General features: G+C 37.9%; 1 protein-coding gene across 5 annotated transcripts; it reads left to right on the top strand.

Moving 5' to 3' along the window:
• The first annotated feature begins 720 nt into the window (after positions 1 to 720).
• Positions 721 to 8998, top strand: LOC149404230 (uncharacterized). Of its 5 annotated transcripts, XM_089605104.1 has the most exons (17): positions 721 to 810; positions 2142 to 2264; positions 3917 to 4077; positions 4227 to 4431; positions 4539 to 4628; positions 4729 to 4819; positions 5013 to 5079; positions 5944 to 5987; positions 6327 to 6497; positions 6593 to 6691; positions 6805 to 6873; positions 7026 to 7164; positions 7261 to 7459; positions 7740 to 7816; positions 7930 to 8132; positions 8460 to 8536; positions 8630 to 8998. In XM_089605104.1, exons 3-15 carry the CDS (start codon positions 3934 to 3936, stop codon positions 8110 to 8112), a joined length of 1578 nt encoding a protein of 525 aa, XP_089461230.1. In that variant the 5' UTR covers positions 721 to 810; positions 2142 to 2264; positions 3917 to 3933; the 3' UTR covers positions 8113 to 8132; positions 8460 to 8536; positions 8630 to 8998. The 5 variants fall into 5 exon arrangements, with proteins under 5 accessions (XP_089461230.1, XP_089461225.1, XP_089461244.1 ...); XM_089605099.1 differs by lacking the exon at positions 2142 to 2264 and having other exon boundaries at positions 3922 to 4077; XM_089605118.1 differs by lacking the exon at positions 2142 to 2264.
• Positions 8999 to 19935: the final 10937 nt, after the last annotated feature.

The following is a 19935-nucleotide window of genomic DNA, read 5'->3' as shown; positions in this document are numbered from 1 at the left end:
TAAGACCCATTTATTAATCGTGTCTCAATGGACCATGTAACCCACAGACGCACTTAGACCCACAGACCCATTTAGACCATTAAACCCATTCGAACACGCGAATCGGTTTAGGTCCTTAGACATGTTTACTTCAAAATATTGAAATTCTCTAAATCAAATTAAATAACAAATTAGTCAGAATAAGTAATTAATAAAAATACTCCATATAATCAACTAAGCCACTAACATAATATTTTTACTACAAAAGAGAAGTTCAAACACAATCCATTGGGTCATTATGGGTCTTTATCGTGTTTACCCATTAACAACCCATTTAATATTCGTGTCTAATTGGGTCCCAATGGGTTTTCGTGTTCATGTCGTGTTCATCCGTTATTTAATCGTGTTAATCGTGTTCGACACGGATGAACCCAGATCTATTTTAGGTCGATCCAAACTCATTTACACCGTGTCGTAACCGTGTCGTGTCTCGTGTACGGCCCCAAATTGCCACCCCTACCTTCAAGTGATATGTATCACTGGGCCAAACCATACCAGCGCACGCGAGAAAAAAAAAGAAAGGAAAAGAAAGAAAAGGGAAGAAGAAGAAGAAGAGAACCGAGAGAGAGAGAAAGAGAGATCGAGCGAGAGAGAGGGGAAGAGAGCGAGAGAGCGAGACTGAGAAGCAGAGCGACCGAGGGAGAGGACGTGCGACCGACAGCAGCAACCGAGCACCCGCGATCACGCCGAGGGCACCGACCGAGAGGAGATCGCCGGGAAAAGAGGGAGAGAAGGCCGGAGAAGACGCGAACCCCACTAATTTCACCTGAGGTTAGAGAAATTTCTACCTCTAGGGTTTCGTTTTTGTAATTTGGGGATTTTGTGGATTTTGGCTTGAATCTCTCATTGTATGTCCGAGGGTTTCTCATTGAGGGTTGATTGAGGAGTTACCATTTAATTTCGAGTTTTGTGATTCGTTCTGGGTTTTTGAATTTCTGTCCCGACCGTGTGTTTGAATTTGATATGGACTAGTCTTGATTCTGTGATTTGATATTGGGATTGTCGGATTTTATGGTTCAAGAGACGTGTTCGATGATGATTATAGGTGATCGGAATGGTTTGTGCTTGATTTTGGACAAGGTTTGTTTTGGTTTGAGTCTGGCCGTGTACCTGTAAGGCTGGTTTGATGTTTTTATGGATTTGTTGGTATGGCATTTAAGTCTTGTTTTGTTGCGAGTGTGTTGTCGAGTGAGGCTCGATTTTAGGTAGGCTGCACAGGTCTCGGGGCAGCGGTTCGGGACGGCGAGGACGCTGTCCAAGGATTGGCGGAGGTGCCGCGCGAGCGACGACGGGACGGAGCTGGACAGCGAGGTTGTCAACTCGGTGATTTGAGACGTCTCCGAGTGGTTAGGGCGAGTTGGGGTTTGTCCCGAGTCTCGACTCTTTAATTACGTTACTAAACTAATATGTTATCGTTACTAAACTCGTTGATTATTCAATTAATTATATAGTATCCTTATCTTAATTATGTATTAAAAATCGAGTTCGATTATAAGCTCGACTCTTTTAATTTGGAAAAAGAATATCAACGAGAAATGTTTTATTTACGTTTTCAAATACTTATAACTTGTAAATAAAGAGACAAGTCAAAAAATATCTTCTAAAATACATTTGAGAAATGTTGTTTTGAGTTATTTTCGTATAACTTATGTATGCTATAGATTGTTAGTAAGAGTTTCTTTATACGTTCTTTTCTTTTAGTTTCGACCTTCGGGAACCTATTCTAAGCCGTGGGCTTTGCCCAGTCAAGAGAATAGGTGGTCGAATAGTGTTGGACGTTTCTTAGCTTAGATCAGAGAAGTTATGTCAGGGCCTTATTTTTTAGGCGTCGATTCTTTCCTGTATCTCTGTTATGTTCTCATGTATTCTCTGATGCTCGCTTTTTTAGACGCTTTGAGTAGCGTGACTAGGAAGACGTTTTGAATACGTTCCTTATGAGCTTTCTTTCCAGTAGAAGTATGTACGTTAGTAGATCAGTGGACGAGATACTAAGTACGCTCGCCCCAAGAAGCATCAAACATTTCCGAAAAGATCCATGGAGCTATTCTTAGATAGCAAGCACTAGCTCCCGGTGCAAATTCTTCGATCTTTCTCTTCCATAGATACGTTCAGATTGCTATAAGGATTAGCAGGAGAAGCTTACAAGGACTGGGTTATACATGAAGTTAAGAAGAACCCTTTTATCTGGAAGAGAAGATCTCAGGATTCGAAAGAATCATATCCGGGTAAGTGGATTTTAGGCACCTACAATATCAAGAAATATTAAATATATATAATTATATATACATATATTGTACGTGCATTCTTTATATGCTTTCTAGTAAGCAAGAGTAAGATAAGCCAGAAGATAACTCACTATCAAGATTAAGGGCTTTAAGCCACTAACGAATTGGGAAACGGAATTAGTCCGGCTAACAAAAATGGCTAGAGGATCTAGGAACCCGAGCCTTTGTTATGTGTTTAGTTAGTTTTCCTTCCAAGAGATCCAGTCCCAGTAAACTGGGTTATGAGAGACTAGTTAAGACTCATATTCAAAAGCGAGGATATTATGATAGGATCTTTGGGAGTCGCATCCTAAGATCTTATAAGTCATGAATTAATAAGCGAAAATAATATATGTTAAGATCGGGATTTAACCCGAATTAAACAGTCTCATGTTAGGTTAATTAAAGAGAAAACGTAGAATGGTACCGTCTCCGACGTATACCCCATGTTAGCAGGTACCTATTATGCTTCGTGCTGGTACCACATGGGGATTAGGCAGGGGATTGTACACCCTCCTGTCTGGCGCCAATAAGAAATGTGTCGTGCGGATAACATTAAGGGATCCCGAGCAGGAAATGTATTGTATGATGGGAATTGCCGGGACCTAAGCTGGCATATTCTCAAGTAAGTAGGAGTTACCGGGACCTAAGCTGTTAATTTCTTAGATTATGATAAAAGTAAGTAAGTAGGCGTGTGTATGTACGGCTGCCAACTTGTGGCTAAGTCAAGGGCGAATGAGTCTGTTTTGTTTTTAAAAGACGAGTCTTTTGTTTGTAAAGTTTTAAATAGTATGTTGTAGAAAAAACGAGAAATTCGCCCATATTTTTGAGACACTTATGTAAATATTTTATAAGTTTTTCTAGAAAATGTTTTCCGGAAGCTCTTCCACCAAGGTTTTTATGAATTTTATTTACGTCAAGTAAGATACGGAGAAATCTGCCGCGGCTCGCGGGTCGTGACAATGAGAGAATAAGAAATTTGAGAAGAGAATGAGAGAGAACGAATGAAATAAGAGTTATATGAATTGAAAAGTTATTTTTGTCCGAATTTGGATTAAAAATCTAATTCAACATATTTTCGAACTATTGAGTCTAAGTTAGATATTTTTTATTTTGGAGTCAAATGAAATTTCTCTCTAAACCTAGGGCACGATTTGGAACTACCATGGGTTCCGCAGAGATGTCAGATAAATCGTCTCTCCCCCAACGGCTAAAATCGATCTGACGCCGTCCAGAGTTCCAATTTTCCGGTGGAAAAGAGCCGTTCCTCGAAACTCGCGCCTGCTTCCTCTAGATTAGACCATAGACCTTTTAGCGAACACCTGCAAACGCCTCTTTTGTCAACCGGATTTTTCTGGAACCTTGCTGAGAAAGACGACTGTACCGCCGTGTCATCCTTGCTTGAAGATCTCTGCTAGCATATAGATGTACCGATTCTGATACAATTGATCACTATATACAAATGACCTGTTTTCTTGCCATATATATTCCACTCTAGTGTCGTACATTTTTCTTGATATAATAGCAGAAGTTTATGCAGAGTTAAATGAGTGTGCCCGACAGTCGTCACATACCATGAACATGAAGTAATCGAATTTGTTCTTCTGTGATAGACTAGAGAGAAGCGGAAATGGGAGTGATAAAAGATGGTTCGGTGTCAGGGTTCATACCAGCAAATACAGAAGCAGATGCTTTTGTAGTACACTATCCGGGATATCCGTCTTCCATGCTCGGTGCACTCCACACTCTCGGTGGCCTTCAAGCTCTTCAAAAGGTACTATGTTTGTCTGAAGGTTGAGGCATGAATGGTCTAATATCTATTTTGTCAGGCACAATCTTTTTTGGTTTTTAATCTACTATGGTCCATTGTTTTTCCAAGCTACGCGATTCTGGTGTTATATTCCGATCCTCATTATTGTGTAGGCACGTGCACTACACTCAAATAAGTTGGAGCTTCATTTTCGTCCCCAAGACCCGTATTCACATCCTGCGTTAGGAGACCTTCGTCCTTGTAACAAGTTGTTGCTTAGGATATGTAAAACCAAATCTGCCAATATCACAGGCAAAGTTGAGCCCAAAATTTGCGCAGATATTGTTGCTCGTGTCCAAGGGGCTTATCATTTTGATGGTTAGGGTGATTTCTTTTACTGAATTACTTGTCAAGTATTGTTGGCTGATCCTCTTTTTACGAGCCCGGTGGTTTCTTTTGCTAATTATTTCTTGATTTTTGTGAAGGAATGGCGGATTATCAGCATGTGATTGCAGTTCATGCTAATGTTGCCCGCACCAAAAAGAGAAAGTGGATACAAGATGAGCCAATCTCCAGTGAAGATTCTATATTTCACTTCTTCTTTTCTGACAGCCTGTCTGAAGGTAGTTAAGCTTGTGGAGTTTTTAATTTGGCTACTTATTGCTTCTGGTGTAGAGAAGAATGGTCATACAGATGTTGACGAGGAAGATGTGATGATAATAGTACCACCGGTCTTTGCACCTAAGGATGTTCCTGAGAATTTGGTGTAAGACTACTTCATTACTATTTCCTTAATTGTTCAAGATATCTATTCCTTGTGCAAATTTAAGGTGTTTATTTCCCCTTATTAGTAACTGGCTGCTAGAAATCAGACATCTTACTGGGCAACATAGATATTTAGACAATGCTTTAATTTTCTTCATTTTTATTGTAAATCACTAAATCTTCTGGTGTATCAGGTTGAAACCATCAGTGACGTTCACATCTAAAAAGAATCAAGAAGCAGTTGCTCAACCTTATTTGGAGGTAACATTTAATACTCTTTTACAGAATTATTAATATAATATAGTCTCTTAAAAAAATAAAAATTAAATAAATACGCCTTAACAGTATCATATAGCTTTTTTTTAGTGCACTTTCATTTGCCAACCTTTTACGGGACTAGCCAACCACAGTTTTTTTTATGTATTGTACTATACTGGATCTTCTTTCCAGAAGTTTATATTTACTAAAGTGTTACATATTTAGTTATCGAGGTTATTAATTAGAGAAATTAGGGTTTTAAATCATGCAATTAGGATTATAAATTATGCTTTTTTTATTATTCCGAATTTAGATGAATTATTTAGGCTTTATTTATGCTACTAAGTTTATGGTTTTGGGTCTGGCCCATTAGATTGTAATTCTTGGTCCAGTTAAGAGACCCTAAATTACTGAGAAAAGCAGCCAATAATCAATCACCAAAACTAAGCTTGGTGAAAGATTGGCAAAGCTCCCGTTTCGAGATTGAATTCCGGGTCGTAACATAAGCTTATGTTTCTCCTATATATTATGCAATGCATATAAAAATGGTTAAATCCATGCAAAAAACGCAGGGAATAACTTTTTATGGCAATTATCAACCATGCTACTATGATTACCTCTTACTGTACTCTATATCCTTAACTGTTAGTTTATTTCAATTCCTTTTATAAGGCCTTGTTTAACATTGTAATTATGAAAAGGAATCATTTTTGTTGGTTCAATTACACAAAAGCATTTTATCGTCTTTTCCCTCAATGTAATTTCAGTGACACAATAGCATGTTGTCTATTTTTTACTTTTATATATTGGTTAAACAAGTTATGCTTTGAGGTCAAACTGATCATTATTTATGTTCGCTTGATGCAGATAGATTTGGAACCTGTTCTCGCAATTGATTTTAACATCAATGATATCCTGAAAATCTAGTCTATGCCTTGGATTTGTTGAGATTCATATTACATATACTTCTCGTATGCATTTCCATTTTCTCCACGTTTAAATGAAAAAATATCTATGATTTTTAAATTATTAGAGATAAGTTAGAAAGTATGGAGTTCTAGGTGTCTTTTCTTGGATGTATATAACCACAAAAGTCCCCATACATGTATAGCTAGCTACGAGTATAGATGTTTTAAGTTCATTTATGTTTCTAATATATATCAATATCCATGTACTGTGACATTTAGAAGGCTCTCCATAGAAGTGTATCTCGTTGCTTTGTGCGTGTTACACTTAACAGCATTCTTACAGATACCCAAAAGGATAAATTGGGAGGAATACATAAGTGAGGGATCAGATCAATGGGAGTCACAGATGGCTGTGTCACGGTTGTTTGATGAACGGCCTATTTGGACGAAGCATTCACTAAATGAGCGGTTAACCGTTCATGGATTCGCTCTTGGACCTCATATGCTTAGAAGGTGGTGTCTTGTGTTGTGTTGTGCTAGAAGAAGCTCTTGAACTTCCAAACTATTTTTTTCCCCGCCAACAGTGGTCTAAATCGTTCTATCTGCAGGCTTCTGTCTAGAGTTGCATATTACTTTTCGACTGGACCATTTCTCAGGTTCTGGATTAAAAAAGGATATGATCCTCGAAAGGACCCCGAATCTCGCATGTAAAATTTCATTTCAATAAACTAGTTCTACACTTCAATGATTTTTGTTTTCAGTAGTTAATCTACTAATTATATATTTTAAGATATGAAATTGTTAACTGTTTATTAATCAGATATCAGAGAATTGATTTCCGAGTGCATCAATCGTTACGAAGTTATTGCGATGCTAACACCGCCAATCAGTGAGTTTCTAAACATTAAGATAGATGCATTACTCTAGTTCTAGCGTCATTATTTTTTTTTTTTTTATAATATTGTAGAAATTTCCTGTAATAGATAATCACAGCCCTGCAGTTTCTGATACATAATAATGTCTTGTCTATTTTTGAAATAGGGGGAAACAAAGGTGGGAGGATATATGTTCCTTTCGAGTTTATCCGTTCAAGTGTCAAACGTCATTTCAGCTGTTTGAGCTCATGGACGACTATGTCCAACAACAAATAAGAAAGCCTCCCGCCATAAAGACTTGCACAGTTAGTTTGTCGTTTACGACTAATTATAGTGGAGATTTTGTTAATCTTTTATTCAAGATCTTTGTTGAGATTGGAATCTTTCTTGCGTGTTTACAGTATGCAACGGGGTGGTTCTCCAGTGCGATGCTTGATAACTTGAGACAACGCATTACAATAAGGTTTCTATCTGTATATCCGAAGCCTGTTGTGGAACGCTTGCTTAGAGAAGCTACCGATAATTTTGAAAAGTCCAAAAGGAGGCTCAACAAAGACCATGTAATGCATAGTGAAGAAGAGCAGGAGGAAGTGGACACAGGTTATAAGACTTTTATATCTGATTCAGTATTTAATGAAAAGTTATTGTCTTTATAAGTTAGGCCATGTTGGTTCAGACAATACAATTTCTGACTAAAAAAATGAGAAATAATATGAGCATTTGGTTGTCAGTCTTGTAAAACTTTCATACTTGCACGTCATATGATATATGCTGCCTAGGGAAGAAAATAGCTGGATTATTTTGAAAAAAAAAAGAAAAGATAACATTTAATTTACCCATAGAATGTACATTGGAGTGATATGTGCTGATCATGATGTAGGAGTTGGCGGTGGTGAATATGTTGCTGATGCCGAAGATGATGAAGAAGAAGAAAGTGATACTGGGAATGAAGAAGAGGTGCCGAACATTTTTAGTTTTATTTGCTTGTCATTGGATTCTATCCAATCTCATTATTCTCCATCTAAGCTTCTTTTTTTTTTTTTTTTTTTGTTATGGTATATTGCTTGTAGGCATTTCCTATGCATAACATAGATGTGAATATGGAAAACATTTCGAGGCACAATCTGCAAGAGCTGTTTGTTAGTTTTCCATCTGGAGAACTAGGAAACCACCAAATGCGAAATTCAGATGAAGAGTATCAAATATTTGAGCAAGGCAGTGATGAGAATCTCTCTGACGAAGATGACTACTGAAATTTGCGCTACTTCGAAAGGTTCGTATTTCTCTCTGAAAAAGACAATAATGCATTGGGTCACTTTTTTTTTTTTTTTTTTTTTTTTTTTTTTCACGGCGACTCGATCCCGACTCAATTTCTAAGCATAGGTTCCCTTTGGAATCATCAATTATGTTAATTTATTTAATATATACAAGGATATACAGTTTGTGCCAAAACTATTGAATTAAAGTTCACGTTCGCGTTCGAATCTGATGAGTTTTGGGTCACTGATACGTTAGTTGTATAGTTTCAGAGAGAAACAAATAACACTTTCATTCCCAAAATCATATTTATAGATTTTGTTTTCACTTTTACAACTTTCAGGTGCGGAAATCTGGAAAGCTATTCTGTGCAGAGACAATAACGCGGCATTCTCCGTTGCGTCCATTGATTTGTTGATGGTATTGGTATTTCAATCGCATTTGATTACGGTTTCGTAAATCATGTCAGTCTTCCGTAGCTGATCTTAACAACACTCTTTTCTTCATGCTCAGAGGCGATATCTCTCGAGAAGCAGAGGGGATTTTATGCTCAAAGCGATCCACATGTAACAGCTACATTTGCCTCCGTTTGCATTTGAATGTCAAGTTACATGCAACCTCACTTGCATATCTATCTTAGAGTACAGAGTGGGCCCATGTGAGGAGTTGGATTGGGCCCGTGACCGGTGTGTTGGGCCCGCCTGAGAGCTCAGACAGGCTTAAAGATCCACGTGATAACGAGAGTCGTCATACACATTGTTCACTGAAATATTCTCTCTGAGCTATTGAGGGAAAACTTGTATCCTAAAAAGAAGCTAGAGTAATATACATCTTATCAGCCGAAAATATTTTAGCATTATTTTAAAATTTAGTTTACTGCAACTAGATAATTCCCTAACTTTCTTATAAAATTTTAGTCAAAGTTTACTTTATTAAGAAAATAAGTTAATAGACCGAAGTTGAATTATTGAGCTACGGTCTAATTGTCTATTTATTTAATTTTTTTTTGTTCTCCTTAAAGTTACCACTTTGACTACGAGATAGTTGCGATTTTTACGCGTGCAAGTGCACGTGTCGCTCAAGAAATATAATGAATTAAGTACAAGTGTTGATCCCACGAGGAAAAAGCAAAATTAACAATCAAATAAACTAGCACGAATTGAACTTAAAGAGAAGATAGAAAGATGTCACAAATTTTTGACAAGTTAAAAACAATAAATAAGTAAAGCAAGAAAATTATGGATGTAAGCAATAAGAGAGGTTAAGGACCAAGGCTTCACGAATTTATTCAACGGTTTGGATACACGAGTTTCACGTACAATCAACAATCAATTCACTAAAATTTTGCTAATCATACTCACAAGATAAAATTGCTAAATCTCTCTTGAGCATCTAACACCCTATGACAATATTAGGAAAATCTTCTCTCGATCTCAATCCTAACAATGGCATGCATTAATATTAAGAGTATTCTTACGATTCTAAAGCAACCTAGCCATCTCTAGCCTAGGAATGCATCATAGTAATTCAAACCGAGCACACTAACAACCTAATCTTTTTCAAGCATCAAGTTGAAATAAAATATCATGAACAAGGTAGCGAATCTCGATCAAGCATTAAACGGGTTTGACTTAAGCAAAACAATAGAGAATGATAATTGAACTTCAATATATTAAATGGTATCCATAACCGAATCATAAACCCACTACGCCATAGTCCTTAAATGAATTAGTTCATGGCGTAGCGAGAAAACAATAAGAAAATAGATGAAGAAGAATTCAAAACGACCATAATTAAAAACTCAACTGCAAAAATAAAATAAGAGAGTTCAAGAGTAAAGGAGAAGACGAAAACTTTAATTGAAGCGAATCGATGAAGAACGGCTCTCATATTTTTCTCTATCTCTCCCAAACACTAATTAAAAGCAATAAAAAAAAAGACTAAGATCCTTAAACAAGAGGTTAAGAGGTGTATTTATAGGCCTAGGTCGAAATCCTTGGGTTTCTCCTAATTTTCGGAAGAGTCTGGGTAATTAGAAGTGATCCAACGGCTCAGATCGACTCAAAATCCGTGTTTTCTATTTTTCTCTCGGTGCACCTCGCGGCACGCGGTAGCAGGGTCGCGGCGCGAGATAGACATCTTCGGGACTTCGCGTTCCGCGCAACACGCTCGGAGATTTTCGGCGTTCAAATCTCTTTACATCGCGGTGCGAGGTCTAAAGGTCGCGGTGCGATGTAGACATTTCCACAACCTCGCGGAACGCGCAAGACGCTCGGGGATCAACTGGGGATGGATTTGCAAACCTCGTGGCGCGCGATATCGATCTCGCGGCACGAGTTTTCCTTGTTCCTTGACTCCTCTTTCGTTTTTTACTCGTTTTTGCTTCCGAATACCTCGGTTTGTACAGATTTACCCAGAGTATGATGAGAAACCCCTTTTGACCTGAAAACCCTCAAAAGACACAAAAATTTCAAAACTACTCAAGAACAAGCTCGGATTTAGTCGGGGTGATATGAGTTTTCTACGTACGACACACACCTGTCAATAGTCTATATAATTTGAGGTCTGTATGGGTGCATATGAGTTTGCCACGGAATTCTCAGAAACAAAAATTAATAATAAATATGATAGGATTAAAATTCGTTTTAGAATTCTCAGGTAACATTTTAGCCACAAAAAAAAATATACAATTTTGTTGTTGAAGTGTTAATGATCACAGAGAATGCGTGGTACTATCCCCAAATCACTGTACAAACAGTAAGAAATAAATAAGATCATTAAGACTGGTTGAAAAAATCGCAGTAGACACGTAAAACAAAAAAACATTTCAAACACACAAATTTTATAAATTTAGAGTTAGAACCAAATTGAATGCAAAACTCTGACTTCAGGTACGTAGGAGTAGGATCCACGTGGGATCTCAAATACAAATCCGAATTAAGTAGCTTCTGAATACATAGTCGATCAAGAATCAACTTTAACAACGGCTTTTGATCTCTCTAGCAGCCCAAACCCATATCCCATACTCTTTAGAATGCATGCTTTATAAGAAAGAAGTACACAGCGAATAAAGGAGTGAGAAATGGGTTCCCTAGTGGGCCATGCAGCACCAGGCTTGGCTTTTTTTTTTTGTTAGATTTCTCCCGGCCAAGGGCCCGAGTCCAAAATAATCTGACCTTCCTCCTCTTCACAATGGGGCTGGGATAGCAGGTTCAGATCTTCCACCACAACTCCATCCACGCCCATGCGGGGCCCGAGGGCCAATACCATTCGCTCCTTGCCGTGTTGATCGCAACCGTCGTGGCAGCGATGGAGCCCAAGAGTTTCGTGGCTGGCTTCGTCCGGTCTCTCAGCTTACTTTTCGTAGGCGGATGGTTTTTCGTGATCGGTGTCATGCTGTGGACCCCACAGCTTGTGCCCATGGGATGCTTCATGGTGGTTGATAAGGAAGCCAACCAAGTTGTGAGGTGTTCGAGCAAAGAGGCTCTCCATCATGTCAACGCGCTCGTGAATCTTTTTTTTGGGGGTATGTGTCTGCTTGGTCCTGCTCAAGATATATGCTGATAAAGTAGAATATCTTCCGCTAAACAGGGAGCCAGACTCTGGTGATGACCAAAAACAAGAGCCTGGTATTGAATCCAATTGTGGACAAAATCTGGACATGCTAAACTAATTTTCTTAAGAAGCACCACTTGTTAAATTAGTACGTAATCGGCTGTTTTGTTATTCTTATTTTTTTTTTGTTCTATTACTTTCATTATAAATAATGACAGCCCCTTAAATAATGTAAGGGTTTTCCTTGTATCGTTTCTGAATCCTTCTTGCCGAGTACTTTAGCTTTTATTATGTGTCTTGAAGTAAAGTCTAAGCAATAGAACATCGAATTGTAACCAATAAATATCTTTTTGTTGATGTCATTTCCGAGCCTCAACAATCACGAAGAAAACAAATAGATCTAAAGTGTTTGATTCGGTTTATTTATATTTGTGGATCTCAACAAGTTGTCGCATGAAAAAAAATTTAAACTATGATAAAGAACTCATGAAAAAGTAAGAACAAGAACAATTGTATTAATTATTCGATCTCAATTACAAATGTCGAGCTAAAAAAAATCGAATATGATTGACGAGCTCAGAGATACAACTGAGAGAGAGAGAGAGAGAGAGAGAGAGAGAGAGAGAGAGAGAGAGAGAGAGAGAGAGAGAGGAAAAAGAACCTGCATTTCTTCACGAAAGAAATGAATTTATGCTACGACGAGGTACGATATCTCCGGAGATACGTGTTGGTGACTTCGTCCTTCTTTGCCTCTTGTTCTGCCACGTCGCTTCCCTTACTTGAATTGGCTCGGTAGAAGTCGTCAACTCTCCGGAGTTTAAGGCGAGATAGCATCTTCACGTTGACTTCGATTTTATGATGATCCCTGGTGAAAGTTGACCGAGTTCGTAACAGAACATGGGCTGGGCCAAAGTGATTCTTTGGACATCATAAACGACTAGGACTTCGTGTCGTTTACTTATTTCATAAGTCGTTCGCTGAATGGGTTTCGTAGATGATTGGGCTTGACGGCCCATAATATTTTTGTTAAGGAAAGTCGAACTCTACACCCATAACCAATCTCCTAGTGCATTTAATATTCGAAAAAATATTAAATGGACTAAAAGAAGAAGGGTTGAGGTCGTCCAAAATTTTGGCGTGAATCCAATATTCAAAAATATTTGACTTTGCATGCGCTACACGTGTCGCTTCTTCGTGCTGCCATGACTCCAAAGTCGAAATGTGGCTGCTCATCGGTTGAGATTTTTCATGCGGACAGGGGAGATAAAATCTTATTTGATGATTATTAATGATGAAATTTTGTTAGAAAATGGGTTTTAACCACCCCTTATATAGAGATATTAAAGGTCACATTCACTCATTTGTTATATTTACCGCACGTGAGTGAAATTTTCAAGTAATTTCTCTCACATTTTCTTTCTTTTCATTTTGTTTTTTCCGTTTTCTCTGGCGAGTTCTTAGATTTTTTTTACTTCGCTTGAGTCTTTTCTTGAGTTCGGTTGAAATTTATAGAAAAACTTGCCAGCTCGTCTTTTTATGTTATCATTTACACGAGCTTGCTTAGAACAGACCTTAGAACCATGTCAGACTCAGAGAACCCAAAATCTTCATCTAGGGTTCCCAATGGGAACAAAGATATCATTTTACCTTCCCTTTCTCCTTGGGAGGAGGTCCCAAGTCGATGTCCTTCAGCTCGCCCTTATTATATTTTTCTACTAGAACTTTCCGCATGGTCTCGCAGTTTATCGTCGCTTGGCCATCGCTTTTATGAAAGTCACAGTAAGCGTCGGGGTCTCGGGTCCATTTCTTCCCCTGACCTTGTTCTTCTTTTTCCTCCTCATTAACGCTGAATGCGAAATCTGGAGAGGAATTTTGCTTCTTTGTAGGCAAAGTCTCGCTTCGTCTGCCTCCCTTCTTGAAGTTATTCCCCCCATTTCGGGTCCAAGTAATGGCTTGGTCGACCTGGGGTTTCTTACTTGCGCTATATTTTTTTTCTAATAAACTTTTCTCTTCCTCTTCCTTGACGAAGTTTAAAGATCGATGGATCGCATCTTCGATGGATGGGGGATGGTTGATGGTCATTTATGTTAGGGATTCTTGCCCACAAAAAGATTTATTTGTAATTTTCTAGACCCTGAAATTATCAATAAAATTGAGTTATGACATTTTTATCTATATGGATTGAAAACATTATTTCTATTTTAGATAAACATTCATCTAATCCTTAGTCTTCGTATTAAAGTGAATTATATGTTGGGAATCTAAGTTCAAGCATTAAACTAAAACTTGGTCGATGATTGATCCAAGCCTGGATAGCTGGATCCAAAATCATATATGTGGAACACAAGTGAAGGTTGATCACTTGGTGGGAGCATTAAGCACTTTTGGTAAGTGTACGACTAGGACAGACTTTGGTTATTGATGTCTCATTTAAGCACCGTTACGAAACACTAACCAGTTTCACTATGATGGTCACAGTGAGACTTAACCTAAATCCTGAACTGGTCATAGACTTCTGGGTTGTATTACCGAGTTCTTTGACTTATTCATCAATGGCTACTTGTAGATGCTAGAATACTTATGTCTTGGGAATTCGGGATATGTTCTGAGCGGAAAATGATTCACAGATATAGAGTCCAACCTTCCTGAAAGAAGGTCAATATCGACTCTCCTAAGTGTTGATTCCAGAACTGATAGATTGCATGCACTTTCGTAGTAAGTACATACGAAAGAATCTTTCGTTGGGGAAGCAACGGTGCTAATGGTTCATATGTATCGAGAAAGGTATAACGGAATAATTAAACTTTCTCGATACAGGTTGAACCCGAAGGATTAGGATCATGAACTGACTATATCAATGGACACTCTTACGATGAGTAAAATATCATTCTAGTCATAAGAAGAGTGCAGTCTTGGCTCATTTTGTTGAGTGTCACCAAGACTGACGAATCGATTAAATAAGAGAAATGACTTTTTCATCTATTTTAATCAGATTTGTAAGAGCTTCTGTTACTAGGTCCAAAGTCCCCAAGTCGGCTCCGATAAAGATGAATAAGAACTCTCTAGTAATAATAAGATTTATTATTTACAATCTCACAGCTGTAAATTTTCTAACAACATTCATTCGGAAATTTATCTATTTGACGAATCAAATATTTATGGTGGAATTAATTACTTATTCTTAGAACAAGTATTTAATTAATTGAAGTTTAAGTTGGCCTTATGGACACTGTAAAATTAAAAAATTCCTAGGCCTAGTACCACTAGTTGGACACCTACTTTAGGGTTTAAATACCCAATATTCTCTCTTTAATTAATCGTTTGATTTATGAAAAAGAAATCAGGTAAATCAATAAGATTGAGAATAATAATGGTTGAGATATTCTCTCTCTATTAAATAAGGAAATAAGATATTGTCATTTATTCTCTCTTATGTATATATTCTTAATATCTAGGAGAATAATAATGGTAGAGATATTCTCTCCGTTAAAGTAAATAAGATAATGTCCTCATTATTCTCAAATATCTAGACTCCTTAAATATATGAGAACAATAAGAAAACATAATATTCTAGATTATGATCTGATGAGAGAAAAAGTATGATTTGTAGTCTAGATCCAATGGTTCATGCTAAACTACAAAATATGAAATTAAATAATATAGGAGAATAAAAAAATCCTAATGACTTCCTAAAATATCTTGTGTCTACCACTATAAATAGAAGTCATGGAGAACACAAAAGTAATACATGTGATAACAATTGGTGTTCAAATTTTCGGCCCACACTCTCTCTCTCTAAGTGGCCGAACTTTCTCTATTTCTCTTCCTCTCCTTGGAACTTGTAATTCTAATTCCAAAAACACGACACGACCCGAATTCCTAAATCGGTAGTTGTTATGAGATAACGAGTGTGCCCACACTTTATTCATATTTCATCCGGAGATTACGGCTTGGAAGATTACGTTATCATCCTTGGAGATCCAAACGACGAGAGTCCTATCGTCGTTCCCGAAGACTAAATCTTGAAGATCGAGTGGTTGGAGCACATAACTAGATGTTGAAGAACTCGATTGAAGATTCTATAGCAGATTTCCAAACACGTAAGTAATTTGATAACTTTTATTATAAATCGGTTGCTTGTGCTACTCTCTAGTTTATACTATTCAATTAGAAAATCTAGATCATATTAATAATCGTATGATTAATTAGTCAGATAGCGTAATTTATTATATTCTGTACGGTTATAGGGATATCAATTCCCAACAATTTCTTCATGGAACCTAGAGTCATGCCATAGTCCATTTTTCAGGGCAGTTAAGGCATAGTCGTTATCGATGCTCAATATTTTGGCCATGATGCCTTTGAATCGGCTCATGAAGTCTTTCAAAGATTTGAACTCCGACTGCTGAGTGTTCCAAAGGTTTGCTATGGTGGACTCATCTTCCACGAACATGGAATAATGTTTTAGGAAGACCGCTGATAGCTGTTTAGAGCTGTCAATGGACCCTTCCTCTTATTTTGAGAACCACTTGAGAGCAGCTCCGAACAGGTTTTTGGCGAATAATTGGCTGTAGCCCGCCATCTTTTCGTCTTCCCTGAGCTGAGATCGGTCCATCGCGATCCTGAATGATGTTCTACGGGCCTTCGGGTTTGATGTGCCACTGTAGCGTGGGAGCATGTCCTTCCCAACATCTCCAATGAACATACTAGTGATCTTTTTTTGGTGAAATGAGTTCTTCCTGTTTCGGCGACGAGTCGCCAAAGACTCCATGAATTTCTCCTTGCGAACGGCTCTGAGCTCGGCCGCAAAAGACTCCTTGAATTTCTCGAACTCGTTCTGGCCCGGAGTTACACAATTTTTGTGGTTTGCTCGGTTTGGGTTTGCATCGTCGAGCTCGGGTCTCCAGCTAGCTGGGTGGAGGGCCCCGACTGATTTCCTTGGGAGGCCGCACTAGGGCCTTTCGAAATGGATCGAGGAGGAGGCCCGCCCGTAAGAGAGGGGGGGAAATTGTCCAGACCAATGCGGACTAATGAAGTGGAAGGTCCAGTGGCACGGTTGGTGGTTCCCAGATGAAAGATCGGATATGTATTGATCTCTTCAATCTAGGTGTCTTGGATCCTAGTGAAATTTAGTCGAGTATCGGGAGGAATAGTTCGACTTGTTTCAGCAACCGTGGTCGTGCGTCGAACCGGACCGGATGTGGTGATCTTACGTATCTCGTTTTGTGGACCGAGAGCAGGTGGGGGCGGGTCGTGATGCTATCCAACCGGGCACGAATGATCCGGGTTGTCTCATCCTAACTGTCGGCTCACTTTAACAACATCTCTAAGATTGACCTAATACCGGAAGAAATTTTGAAATCTTCTTTGGAACGATCTAGCGATGTGGTCATTTTGAGATAAAAAAAATTATGTCAAGCTTAACTCGTTTCTTTTTAGGTTGGTCCTTCTGATCTGTTTCCCACAGATGACGCCAAATTGTTGATGCCATTTCCGAGCCTCAACAATCACAAAGAAAACAAAGAGATATGAAGTGTTTGATTTGGTTTATTTATATTTGTAATATCTCAGAAAGTTTTCATTTGGGAACGATTTTAATCTATGATAAAGAACTCAAGAAAAAGTAAGAGCAAGAACGATTGTATTAATTACCCTATCTCAATTAGAAATGTCGAGCTCAACAATTCGAACACGATTCACGAGCTCAAAGATACAAATGAGAGAGACATAGAGATGTAAGTGATAATAGGGAAAAGGAACCTGCATTTCGTCATGGAAGAAATGAATTTATACTACGACGAGGTACGATATCTACTGATGCACGTGCTGGTGAATTTTTCCTTCATTGTCTCTTGTTCTGCCACATCGCTTCCCTTATTTGAATTGGCTCAGTAGAAGTCGTCAATGCTCCAGATTTTGGGGCAAGATCCCATCTCCAAGCTGACTTCGACTTCGTGATGAACCCTAGCGAAAGTTGTCCAGTTCGTAACAGGATATGGGTTAGGCCAAGTGATTCTTTGGAAATCTACGAAAATAAGTAATAAATGACAAGGACTTCGTGTCGTTTGGTTATTTTATAAATCGTTCGATGAATGGGTTTTGTTGATTATTGGGCTTGACGGCTCAATACCATTTTTATTAAGATAAGCCAAACTCTACACCCACACCTTTATCTTAATATGAGAGATGCCGTGGCCCTTTAAATGTATGATAAGAAATTGCCCTTTAATGTCAACTTTGATTTATAAGTCCAGCATAAACGAATCATTAAATCTAAACTGAAATCTCTATTAAGCGTTCTTGGCGTTGAGGTGGCTGATTTTAAGAAACATTTTTTGCCTGGTGGGATCCTAGTAGACGAGTTACACCGATGTTGTACTGTTATTTATCAGTCATCTTTCCACATATATACTAGAAATTTCAATACACATTTTGAGCAAATATCGATATTGTTTTATATTCTATGATAAAAATACTACTGATGTTTTCTCATTTTACCACAACGTCGAATTTTCTTTTATTATTATAAAAACTGAAGAAGCAAATGCGAAAAAAAATTATGTGTAGGCCAAGAAATGCACGTTTTAAAGTTTGGTGATAAAAATATACAAGAAAAATGACGCACCATTGCAAAGATTGTCAAAATCAGCCCAAGCATGACATCCAGCTCGGCGTCCCAACCTGACGTCCAGGCCCGGCGTACGTCCAAGCTCGTAATACTTAAAAAAATGATTCAACCAACGCACCGTCATTCCTTTGCTGGAGTATTCTCTGACAAGAGCAACAAATCGTGTCTTTCTACATTTGTTGAACTGTAAATCTCATTAATATAAAAAGGTATAGTTGAATTAATTCACATTGATTATATTTTTGCATTAAAAAAATGGACGCTAGAATGAAACGGGAGTTATGTACATTGTCAGGTCATCATAAGGTCTCTCAACCAGCAATTATGGTAAACCAACAAGATGCGGCATTGGCGAGCGCGACCGATATATTGGAAAATGGAAGAGGTCCACGTGGAGGGAGATCACGAGGACAATTCACATGTAACACGTGGAGCCAACTATCAAGAAGCCAAGATGAGAATGTTGTCAATGGCGCCCACAAGAAGAGTTGTAGTCTTTATTTTGTACATTTGATGTAATAAAGTCTCACGAAGACTCTTGCTTGTAATTGCTTATTCATTTAATAAAAAGTTAAAACGTTCATTCATTCTTCATTGTCTGTTTGAAGTTTTATGATAAAACATTAGTCTTTAGTCCATAAACAAACTTATCAACTTACGAAGAGACAAATGTAGATTTGCATGAACAACTCTTCGTAGTTTGCTTAAAACGATATATTCACAATCTAAGGGTCAAAGTACTATTGACCTCAGTACGATTGTTAGGAGAATCTATGATGTCTGGTTATGGGGCATTGAGAGTTGGAGACTATATAGTTCTTCTAGGTATCTTTCGAAGGTACTGAATTGACCAGTGCAGTTCTAGAGACAAGATAAGAACAAACCATTTAACCTCTTATGTCTCGAAGTCACTACGTATGAATTGCATCGTGCTTACCTTAATCCTGAAATGAGACATGCCATTTCACAGCTTACGTATTCTCATTTGAGAAAGTCAGAGTTCGGACTCACTATGTGATTCTGAACAGGACCTATTGGTGAAGTACTAAGTTGTGAAGATGTCATGAGTAACTTTGTGAAGTTCTCATAGATATAGAATTCAAGTACAAGATTGCTAAAATGCAATGTATATCACCTCATGCTTTGTTCCTTGGAATGTGAATAAATGAACTGGCCAGTGTCCAAATTGAGTCTTGACTATTTTGGATGAAACAATGTGACTTGTTAGCTCCTCGTCAATACATTGTTTCTAACTTGTTCACAAGCGACAAAGGAGTTGAGGAAATAACAGCTAGAAGAGTAAAATTGTAATTTTGTAAATCCCGACTAGCTGATGATATTCATGAAGGGTAAACATAGATAATATTCAGTGGATCCACTCATTACAATTATGTTGAGTTCTTGAGTAGAAAATAAATTCATTTGAACTGAGAGATTTTCAGTGTCAACTCTTTAGTGGAGTCAGTTGGCATTAAGCTAAACGTGGAAAAGGTTTGAGAACTTTTGAGTCCAAGTATCTAGCTCAAGCTTTGTTCATTTGGATCCATGAGGTCACTATCACAAATTTTTTGACATGGTCATTTGATGACTTACATCCACTCGGCCAAAATTAATTTTTTTGGGCCTTGTGGATTAA

This window comes from Urtica dioica, chromosome 2, assembly GCF_054948205.1.
Source record: "Urtica dioica subsp. dioica isolate 48M chromosome 2, U.dioica_male_clone48M_v1_H2, whole genome shotgun sequence".
NCBI classification, from domain to species: Eukaryota; Viridiplantae; Streptophyta; class Magnoliopsida; order Rosales; family Urticaceae; genus Urtica; species Urtica dioica.
This window is presented reverse-complemented; position numbering and strand designations above follow the sequence as displayed.

Excerpts from the sequence above, each read along its gene's own strand:
- LOC149404230 (XM_089605099.1), top strand. The coding sequence starts at position 3,934 with ATGGGAGTGATAAAAGATGGTTCGGTGTCAGGGTTCATACCAGCAAAT. Across the intron at positions 4,629-4,728 it reads ACAAGATGAGCCAATCTCCA|AGAAGAATGGTCATACAGAT; the intron begins GTGAAGATTCTA and ends CTTCTGGTGTAG. Across the intron at positions 6,874-7,025 it reads GATGCTAACACCGCCAATCA|GGGGAAACAAAGGTGGGAGG; the intron begins GTGAGTTTCTAA and ends TTTTTGAAATAG.